The sequence below is a fragment of the Oryza sativa genome, chromosome 9, assembly GCF_034140825.1.
Source record: "Oryza sativa Japonica Group chromosome 9, ASM3414082v1".
Classification (NCBI taxonomy): Eukaryota; Viridiplantae; Streptophyta; class Magnoliopsida; order Poales; family Poaceae; genus Oryza; species Oryza sativa.
Window position 1 is genome coordinate 8,883,346 of NC_089043.1, and position 11,515 is coordinate 8,894,860.

General features: G+C 37.5%; 1 protein-coding gene across 1 annotated transcript; it reads right to left on the reverse strand.

Moving 5' to 3' along the window:
* Positions 1 to 1,506: 1,506 nt before the first annotated feature.
* Positions 1,507 to 9,842, reverse strand: LOC4346547 (phosphoglycolate phosphatase 2). Its single transcript, XM_015757049.3, has 11 exons — positions 9,685 to 9,842; positions 9,457 to 9,524; positions 8,312 to 8,404; positions 8,147 to 8,218; positions 6,995 to 7,066; positions 6,300 to 6,359; positions 6,153 to 6,205; positions 3,724 to 3,821; positions 3,549 to 3,648; positions 2,032 to 2,135; positions 1,507 to 1,932 (listed from the first exon to the last, which is right to left on the reverse strand). Exons 1-11 carry the CDS (start codon positions 9,773 to 9,775, stop codon positions 1,832 to 1,834), a joined length of 912 nt encoding a protein of 303 aa, XP_015612535.1. The 5' UTR covers positions 9,776 to 9,842; the 3' UTR covers positions 1,507 to 1,831.
* Positions 9,843 to 11,515: the final 1,673 nt, after the last annotated feature.

Here is an 11,515-nt window from a genome sequence, read left to right on the forward strand (position 1 = left end):
ATCCAATCTGGGATCCGATTACACCGTTGTATTTATTGCAACTAAATCTTTACAAGAAAGTATCATATGATTATAAATATATACATGTTTCAATCATTTTGGTTTAATGTTTCAACTCATCTTCTACTATGTTGCACATTTCTTCATTTGTAAATGTTGCATTATTTCAATAAATACTTTGTGATGTTTCAATAGTTATAAAGTCGATGTTTCATGTGTTATATAAATATGTCTCAACTAAAATTATAATAATATGATTTTTTTTTCATCCGAAACATAAACGTGTGAGATCTTGTTGCGAAGATTTAATTACAACAAATAAAACAGTGCAATTGGTTCACAGATCAGATAAGTAGTTAAAAAAATGTTTTAAAAGTTTAATTAAAAAACAACTTTAGATGGATGCATACACTGTTAAGGCTGTGTTCGCTCATCAGGGTTGGGAACCCATCTCCTCTACACGGAAAACGAAACGGTCCATTAGCACGTGATTAATTAAGTATTACCATTTTAAAAAAAATGGATTAATTTTATTTTTTAAGCAACTTTCGTATAGAAACTTGTTTGAAAAAAACGCACCAGTAGTTTGAAAAGCGTGCGTGTGGAAAATGAGAGAGATGGGTTGGGAAAAAGGGGCGCCAAATACAACCTAAGTCTGTTAAAGATAGAGGATGAGAGCATGTGTGGTAAGTGCTCTGAGCTGAGAGGATGAGAGCATGTGTGGTAAGTGCTCTGAGCTAAGAGATAGAACTAAAGTAAATCATGCACATAGGCAGCTAAATAAAAGGAAAGACAGAGCGTTAGATTTTAGTCTAAAAGATCGAGCATCTGATCCATAGCGTCCATAGCGTCGTTGTATCTTTCGACACAAAACGGAGCCAAAAATTTGGTCAATCTCTAATCCTTACCAAAAGACGAGTAGTGAGTAGTGAGCTTCCACGTTAATTAGGAACTACTCCCTCCATCCCTAAATATAAGAGATTTTGGTTAGAAGTGACATATCCTAGTCCAACGAATCTGGACAGAAACCTATCCAGATTTGTTGTACTGGAATATGTCGCATCCCACCAAAATCCCTTATATTTAGGGACGGAGGGAGTAGTACATACTTTATTTGTCAAACCATATAATTAACACTATATAATACTCCAATCTAGTAAAAATTACAACATAAACACAATGTAACTATAATGTGATTGGTATATAAGTACAGTGTAACTGGGATAGAATGTAATTACAGTGTAACTGCATATGCAAGGACCATGTAATTGCTTCGTTTTGAATATTAATATAATTTTGGCTTTTGAGTCAACACAACTACTGTGCTCGGTTGGTTAGGAGCTCTCTACGACTGAGCAGGTCAGCAATCGACTCAGATCAGCAATCGACTCCCTGCTGCTGCGTAGCCCGAATCTTAATGGCCAAAAATTCAAGTATTTTTTAACAAAAAAAAAAACTGACGACGTACTTATAGCAAGTCCGTTGTAGACTGGGAAGACAAGGGCAAACCATAATGGACTCCATGCATCTTTATTTTCCATATAAGTTTCAAGACTGACAACTGTACCTCAGTGCCAATGGCAATCTACATGTATGGGGCTGTGAAATTGACTTCAAAATGGTAGCACTTAAATTTGTTGTAAGTAGTATAGAGGTCAGGGTTGCTATCAATCAGCTAACCCAAAGAATAGAAGGCAGCTCAATTAACCCAACTGCATCATATATTCATATATGGTGTTATTTTTTAGATAGGTGGTACTCGAAGCATCCTAGAGTTCTGGTGGGGGCAGGCAGAACTGATAGAACTGTATCTTCAATGGCAAATCAAAGATTACTGTTGCAATAATCCCACCAGATCATATACGCTGTTTGTATAAAGATCTGGATGGATAGTATTTGAAGCGTCCTGAAGTTCTGGTAAGGTAGTCACGCCTGCGATTATAATGCAAGTCCAAACGGCATTTGAGACTTGATTGGGCATAAGGGGTAAGATTTTTCTACACATATGGAATAATAAGAGAAGTTCCTCACCAGACAGAACAAGTAGTGTTTTGCAACCAGTGTTCTGGCCAAATAGTATGTCAGTGTCTAGTCTGTCACCGACCATGCACATTCTTGATGTCTCCAAATTGAAGCTGCAGCATTTCAAAGAGTAATAAAGATTTAAAGGTGACCTCTAAGCAGTAACTGTAAATCAATACAGGAAAACGAAATCATTGTGTGTCTTGTCTTCTTAATGAGGATGAAACATTATGAAATTGTCCATGGGCGTTGGGATGGGAGGAATAGCACTAGATCTTATGGGCATAGTAAGAAGATGGAGAGATCTCCGCAGGGAGGACAGAAGAAATATGTGTACGATTTTGTTAGCTCTTTGCTCAATTAAATCAACAGGTTTGTCAGGACTTTTTAGCGGCAGCCCTAATGAAAAACTTGATCAAAGGACAACTTCCTAACTAGTAGGTGATAGTGATACTACTGCGTACCAATTAATAGGAGATAGGCTACCAAACAGAAGCAAACCAAACCCTAATTGAATTGAGAATTTGAGGCCTAATGCAGTATCCACAGCACTTTTACTTTAAAAAAAAATTCACAACACTTTCATAAAAACCATATTAACAGAACACTTCTCCAACCAAAACAAATACTTATGAATATATGTTTCTCCATCCAACATTTGTTCTTCTAGTGTCATGTTACTCGTTTGGTTTAGTCCGTTATTCATATGGCTTCTAACTTACAACCTCCTCAAAATGGTACTCAGATGTTTGGGCGTTGGCTTACATGTGTTCCTAAAGACATGAGAAATCTGTTTTTGATGGGTGCAGCAGCTCTTTGTTGGTCCATTTGGCTAAGCAAAAACGGGGTCATTTTTTACAACAAGATGGTGTCTTTCCTCCTTTGCAGATTATTGCTTTAGCCGCCCGATGGCTACGCACCTGGTCCATCCTCCACAAACCGGGTCTTCAGGATACTATTGTGGTGGTATTGCGGCGTTTGGATCAGGTGGCACAGGAATTTTTCGATCTAGTCTACGGTTTGATAGTCAGTAATTTCCCTGTTTTGTGTTGAGGGTGTAGTTAGGTCCTGTTTTGTGGCTATGTGCATTTCATACAGAGGCCGGGAGTGGGCTCAGTTAGAATGTATCATCTTGGTGTATTTGATTGAGTTTTTTTTTTTAATAAAGCTTCCATTATCGGAAAAAAAATGAATATATGTTTCTGGCTTGGAGTTCTATTAACAACAATTCACAAATATGACTTACTTGTCATTTGTCAACCCCACCAATCATGTAAAAAAATCCAAACTAATGAATTGCATGAGCCTATTAGTTGGTATCCTATCTCTAGTTATTAGCCACACAGCAAACCCTCATGTAGGTTACATGGATTTGTTTTTCTAAATTGGTCGGTATTGCCAATTTGTTTAGTCAGTGCACATTTAAACAATCTTAGAAGGTTTCTAGATTTCTGTTGCAAAGAATTGATAATGCAAATGCTTGAATGACTAACAAAATGCCACTTTTCTTCGTGTACGTCACAAACCTTTTCAAGAGGAAGTCCATTAAAAAGCTTGAAGGTTTTCCAACAACAATGGGCTCTTTCTGCACAGAGCAACTAACAGCAGCAACCATAGTTCCCGCTCCTGTTACTTACAGTGATCAGGAAATGAAGCAATAAAGAAAATGGCCAGTAGGATCATGGTTCAATAAATTCAAACCTGGCCATTCTTGAACGGATGTCATATGACCAGTAGGATCACGGTTGGTCGCAATGAAAAGACAGCCTGGATTCTCACGAATACACAAGCTCGCATACCTGCAAGAGTAGCATTATGATTTGATCATTACAAAATTTCATTGAGAAAATAGTGGACATAGGCTTAGGTGGTTGTTTTTAATCTTTGTTTAGATATACTAATTAAACTATGTATTAGGAAAAATGTGTTGTCCTGTATAATGTATAGACAAAATTCCAATGTTCTGATTAAAAACAAACAGTTCCCTCTGCATGGGTGGTCACTATTTCTGTTCTTGCAGGGTGTAAAAACTCCATGGCCATAAATATAAATCTAAGAAACAAACACTAGGTTTCTCCATACAACAATAATCTGTTGACTGTTGCAATCAATAAATCACTGGCAGCAACCGGAATCAGGAGTAACTGAAATTGTCCATGTCCCCACTCCCTCTTTTCTCCTGCAGCACCTTGTCCTACACCATTTGCTTGCTGAGCCATCACTCTGTACCACCAGCGACATCAAGAACATATAGTAGCTAGCAACTGCTGACCACAAGGTGTCCATTTGACCTGATGCCTGCAGTGCCAACGAATCCATATTTGTGGAGAGATTGAATAGGGGAAAAGAAGGGCTCTGTACAAGATTTGGCTGTGGAGTTCAAGAGCAGAGAGAAGAGCAAGTAAGGAGGAATGTAAGAGAGATTTTTCAGCTGGTTATTTAGACTTTCTCATGTCTAGACTCTAGACCAAATTAACATTTTTTTTAGTATTTCTGTCAAACAAACTATTATGTAAATAAGGGTTTTTTTTTTTATTTGACCACCATTAACTCTTGTCTCGGTGATTTACCTCCCTTAACTCTTTAAACCAAATAAATTATCCACTGCTATTATGCTAACAAAGTAAGAACTAACTAATTTTCCAAAAATCCCTATTAAAACATGTTTTATTAAACTAATTTAATTATTAAGATGCAAACGATCAAGAAAGGAGCAAACCCACATTTCAACCCAGAACTATTGCATTGGTCCAGAAAACACCCTAAACTATAAGACCGCCCACCATTCATCCCTGAACTATTAAAACCGGTCAAAACGCCCCTTTCACTTAAAATCACCCCGGTTTTACTCAGCTAACGGTGGTTTTATGCTATGTGGCATCCTAATAGACAACATTTGCTGATTTGCCATGCTGATACAAAACAAAAAAATAATGGAAGAGCCCACTGGTTAGGGAAAGCTCCTCACCCTGGCAACTCATTATTTACTGCTAACACTTGTTCCTCCTCCTCTGAGCAGAAGGAGCGAGAATTGAACCAAGGCCAAGGAATGACTAACCGGACATATGGAATGACCTCAAAGCTAGTCCCACAGGAAGCATAGTGAACGGAGCTAGCAGGGTGTTGTGGCCACCGCTCATGGTTTATAACCACATGCCTCCCACATTGCCATCAGACCAGAGAAAAGTAAAGCAGGGTAGACCTCAGCAGCCGCAGAAGAACGCAGGCAGTGGCCAAGCAAAATTTTACCCCAAAAATCTGGGAACAAAACACGATGTAGCATCCACTTTTGAATGGGTGAAGTACCCAAATGAATTAGTTCTGCTTGTTCAAGATTGTGTTTCAAACAGCTTAGTAGTTGATTTTCAGAGTCCGTAAAAGTTGAGGGATGAAAAATGGACTTGTTCTTTAAATTTAGGCATAAATTTTCATTTTGCATAAAATAATTGAAAACTTTGGAAACACTCCAAGTTATTAACAAGGTGAATAAAACATCATATCAACAGAATGCTTGGTAGAAATATAGTGTTCTTGCTGACTCTTGTTTCAACTCTTATGTCCTGAATATTCTCTTGACAATCATGCAAACAGCTATTAGTAACTTCCAAGTGATACTAAGCTATTCTACTAAGGTGAGGGGAAGCTACAGACGGAAAGAGAAAAGGAAGCAAAAGGTACTACAAAACTTGTGAAGGTACTAGGGAGGATAGAAATCTTAACCATCAGTTGTAAAATTAGTGGTGCATCCAACACACAAAGAATGAAAGGAGGGGGAAAAAGACCAATGGGCCTGAACTATTTGTGTGCCATTTCCCCACAAGTGGGGATCATTCAACAGTTTACCCAGTAGGGCAATCGGCGTCAACGATTCACATATCCTGTGGTTATGCTTAAAAGCTTAAAAGATGTACAGAATTCTTTTCTTTTTTTTTGTAAAAGATACTCTGATGTCCATTAACCCCACAGCTTTCTCATGGATCTGCCAGTAAGTAAACCTCTAATACATTGTAGAAGGGAAAGGCGCAAAGGTTAAATTTGGTACATTATATGGGTAACTGAAACAAGCACGTGTTGTGATTGACAACGAAGATAAGATTAAAACAAAAGGATAAGATCATAAGAGGCCTCACTGCATTTTGTAGTAGTTGAAGTACTGATCAAGTCCAACAATGACAGCTCCAACCTGGAATAGATATTTCATTAAGCTTAGTCTGCATGATTACATTCAGACTGATCTACATAAGATCAAAACTCCGATAAAGAGGTTTTGATATTACACTTTTGTCATGTTCAAAGTAGAAGTTTGCCTCCAGCAATATGTTTTTCTTGCCATCCTCCTGTAGAAAACATCATTAGTTAAATGGGAAGGTGAAATATGGTAAGATATCCCTGGAAGGGGAATTTCAGTTTTCAGTCATTCAGCAACTGTCCCTTAAGATGGATAAAGGAAAATCCACCATGCTACATTTAAGAAACATGCTTATGTGACTACAATATTTAAGCATTCCTCTGGCCACTGACTACAATATTTATCCAAGTCCAACTGCAGCTGTTAGAAACTCAAAATTTGTGTGGATACTTCTGGCCCATTTTATTTTCAACAACACTGGTGATGCTGTGTCTGTTACTTTCAAACCATAGGACGTGGCCTACGGCAAGCATATATCCTCTGTGGTGGCCCACTAATTACTATAGCTTCTTCACCGGTGGCTAGAAAAATAAGACTCAATATAACAATGCATAGGAGATACATACAAATGCAAGCATTAGAACTATGCTGATGCATCATCAGTGTTAGGTACATAGAGGAGACCTGCTACAAGTCAAAATTCTAGGAAGCATTAGATGCACCAAGAATAGAATATCATAGTGAAATAAGAGGAACCTCCACTGCAAACATGAACCGAAGATGGAATAAGGAAAATCTACCTAATTTGTAAGGGAAGGAGTAAGGATGCCATGCTTATCTTACCGGGCCACCTAAACATTCAAAACCGGCTAATCTGAGCTCTTCCAAAATACCATCCTCACCGACAACATAAACCTTAAGAAGAGAAGTTTCAACTTTGATCAGTATTACACGAGTGATAACAAGGGCACAAAATACATGAAAAACCACTGTTTTGTGGTACACTAACATAAATTAAGTAGCATGGTAAGATCAACCATCGCTATTTGTCCCTTGCATAAATGGTCTTTTAAATATCTTTAGCAGATACCAATTCTTAATCCTGTGGAGGTACTTTTATCAGTCAAATCATAGTTAATGCTTATCACAACTTAAAATTGACTTTATTGAGTGTATATTGTATTATTGTATAGACAACTTCAACCTGGAGGTTAGCACACAGCTACACACAAACTATGCACTTATTTTTTTTAACCTTTTCTAATACAATTTAAGACTAAATACATGTGCATCTTGTTTCAACATCTAAACCCTTTTTGCTGTGCCACTGTAGCATACAGGCTACAGCTGGCATAGCAACACAGCTCTGCACCAGAGCGAAGTCGTGCTGTGGCAAGAGTTTGGCCTCGCCACACCATTGCTCATGAGGATGGTCCGGTGGTGTGATAACCAAAGCTGTCACACCAACAGTGTTACTGGCAAGAAAAAAGGCTCAGAAAGTAGAACGGAATAACAAATGTGAGAGTCACTTTTTGTCATGAAGCTTCCTGCATATATGTGTTACACTATTCCTAAGCCAATGTTTTGTTAAAGTGCCTTAATAGTTTTTTCTTGATGAAAACATTAGTAGGAGTAACTGTTAGTACAGAAGATATTCAACACCATGTCTAGAAAGCAGATTGAAAGTAGACTAAAAAAATACCTAAATATTAAATTCGAATATTTGGTACAGTTGCTCCTTTTTGCCTGACATTTTGACCTTTCACAATCTTCAAGATGCAACTTTGACCATTAATTATTATAAACTTACATTAAGATGTGATAATAAAATTATAAAATTGTGAAAGCATCTATAATAACAAATCTAATGGCACACATTTTATTAAAAAATCTAAATAGTTTCAAACATGTCAGTAGTCAAACTTTATAAAGGTTGACCACATGTATTTCAGGGCTTCGAATAAAAAGAATGGAGGTGGTATGAATTAGTGGTACCTTCTTTTCTGGAGAGAAATTATTTAACTTCAAGAACATGGCTGCTGCAAATGATGATGTAAAGATCTCTTCCTGCAGAGAAGATAACAATTATGGAGTACTACGTAACAAATAATCATGATACAGGAAACTATCATCAGAGGAATCTGGATGTATAGAAACTACCTCTGTAACTTCAAGTCCAAGTGCTCTGAACTTCTTCGCATACTGTCTTCTCGACTTTCTAGAGTTGTTCGTTACAAAAACTAATTTCTTGCCCTGCACCAAGTCAATGCAATAAAATCATCTACTTAACCTATGTATAATGGACTGGTGCTGTATTTATGAGCTAACCTAAATACAGTGATGTTCTCAGAAAGTGTTCTAAGTTTCATATTAAATGCCCAAGATAAAGGCAGTAAAGACTTATGATGGATTATGTTATGCCCCGCCTATTATGTCATAACTCATAATTATATACAGTCTATACAGAAAACTTCCAGTTTATTCAAATAATTAGCACTAGAGCCATGTTAAAGCAAAACCATATTGCATCATCAAGGGAAAAAAGGTGTTTATAACAGGTAATATTGCTGTTTTTATATACATTCTTCCGTTTCTCCTCCACCCTTTTTCTGCTTTTCCTGTAATTCAACCTGCCATTGCAGATCATTCCTCTAAGCTTCTTCTACTTATCATTTTCATGTATTATAAACAATGTTTATGTACTTCCGTAACTATGGTAGCTAACAGCAAAAATACATAGTATGCAGAAGTTGATGTTTTCCTTCATCTTACAGAGTATCCAAAATACCAAATAGGTAATCACTACAGAACGCAGCCATATGTATTAGTCATTTCATCCCCTAGTCATGGAATAGAGATCTATTTTCTCTTAACCAAAGACTAGTCTTACATCAAGGTCAAATTTGGTGTGCCAAGAAGAAAACAAATACAAATTTAGTTCTTAGTCTTAATTCTTCCAGTTTATCTATAACTGAACGGTGCTCTGGACTATGCTAAAGATTTCACTCAGGATGGTATCCTATGAATTACACAAGCAACTTTAAATTCACAACTTCTTTTTTTTAAAAAAAAACATCAGCAACTTAGGAAGAAACATATCATTTTCTTTTCCTATTCACAGTCTTGATGTACTTTGATCCATCCGATTAGTGAGTTTATAAAACAATGAACAGAATACAAGAAAAGCAGCTGTAAGTTGTAACTGTGATTTACTGTTATTAACGATTCCAGTCACCAAACAAAACCCTAATCACAGCTAGCAGGATACAACGAACTAAGCAAATGTTGTCGCTAGTAGCACAAACCATTTTCCGCAGGAGGTCCAAAGTCTCAGGGACCCCTTCGATTAGCTGATCCCCCTTCCAAATCACCCCTGCAATCCAAACCAAACAAAAGTTACTACTGGAGAGCAACAGAAACAACAACCCTAATCACAACTTCACAATCGAACAGGTACTCCCCCCAAAAAAAAACCCAAGAAATCTCCCCCAAAAAAAGAAGGGAAGGAGACGAGACGATGATGGATCGAATACCGTCGCAGTCGAAGAGGAAGGCGTCGACGGAGTCGACGAGGGATCGGGCGGCGTCGGCGGTGAGGAGGGGGTTGGGGAGCCCGTTGGCCATGGATGGATGATTCCTTGGCTGCTGTTTTCTGCTCCGCCTCCGCTGGTTTTTGGTGAGATTCGAATGTGCCCCCTTCCAACGACGACGCCACCGTTATAACAGACGGGGAGGAGAGGAATATGCTGCGGCCTGCGGGCCGAAACTAGGGATGAAAACGGAGCCAATACGGATAGATAATAATGTTTATATCGTATTAGTTTTTATATTTTTTTACCAGATACAGTAACAGATACGGATAGCTTGAATATGGAAACAAATATGCATTATCTCGAATACGAATAAGAATCGAATTTGATCGGACATGAATACGGAAACATTTTTTTCTCGGAACACAAAAACCAACTCAACTTCTAATAGAAACAAATATCAACGTATATAATTAGCTCATTTTATATAAAATAAAGTATAATTTATAAATATTTTTAAAATTTTAAATAATACTCCCTCCATTCCATAATATAAGGCGCAACCATTTTTCTTAGATGTTCCATAATATAAGGCATACATGCAAGTATGCAATTAACTATGGCATTTTCTCCATTAAAGTATTACTTTTTTAAATCCTCCACTCTCATGTTATCTAATCCTATTGGATGCATGTATTAGTATTTATTAGGATGATCCAAACTACAAGATGATAATAATTATTTCTTGGTCTTTGGGTTAAGGGTGGTTGTGACTTATATTTTGGAATGAAGGGAGTATTAATAGTATGGACTAGTGTTAAGAGATAAACTACTATTAAAATCTATAAAGGTATATTGAAGGTTGTATAGTTAGAAAGAAATGTGGTATGTCTCGTGGCTTCTGCGGATATCCGAATTATTATCCATATCCGATGGAAACCCCGATACCATATCCGTATTCGTATCCGTATCCGAACTATCCGCTCCGTTTTCATCCCTATCCTATATGGACGGATGTGGTACACACCGTGGTGCCCGTTCAGGAGTTGTTTGCGCTCTGTCTTGTATACCACGGTCTCCGGTCGAGCCTATAAGTGTCGGCTAGGTCTTTCGTATAGGAGGCCCCATTGTAACATAAGTGGGCCTTGGGGGCTCGCTCACCTACCCTTCTCGCCAACTTTTTTTTTCTTACTTTTAGTTACTAGGCAAAACTTTCCATGATCAACCGCGTTTAACTGGATTCTGTTTGCTCAGATGAGTTACTTCGCTCACTACTACTCATCAATTGAGTACATGGAGTCAGATGCTCAGATGGACAAAAACAAGCCAAATTATGATCAACTTTAAGTATTGTTCATGTATTATTAATCAACAAAATTAACTTTTGTAATGCAAGTATATTTTAATTGATGCAGCATCAAACAAAGTAGCACCCGGCAGGGATTAAATGAAGTATAATTAGCTCATTTTATATAAAATGTAGTATAATTTATAAATAATTTTAAAATTTTAAATAATATTAATAGCATGGACTAGTGTTAAGAGATAAACTACTATTAAAATCTAAAAAGGTATATTGAAGGTTATAGAGTTAGAAAGAAATGTGGTATGTCTCGTGGCTTCTGCGGATATCCGAATAGCACTGTTCACCGGATATCCGAATTATTATCTATATCCGACGGAAACCCCGATACCATATCCGTATTCGTATCCGGGAGAAAATATCCGTATTCATATCCGCATCCGAACTATCCGAGAATTATCCGATCCAAAAGGTATCCGTATCCATATCCGTTTTTGTCCGGAGCGGACGGAAACTATCCGCTCCGTTTTC

Bases quoted from the DNA above. Each gene is read 5' to 3' on its own strand.
- LOC4346547 (XM_015757049.3), bottom strand. From the start codon at position 9,775: ATGGCCAACGGGCTCCCCAACCCCCTCCTCACCGCCGACGCCGCCCGA. The intron at 3,822-6,152 runs GTGAGGCCTCTT...CTACTCTTGCAG, and splicing joins TTCAACTACTACAAAATGCA to GTATGCGAGCTTGTGTATTC. The intron at 3,649-3,723 runs GTTTGAATTTAT...TGTAAGTAACAG, and splicing joins ATCCGTTCAAGAATGGCCAG to GAGCGGGAACTATGGTTGCT.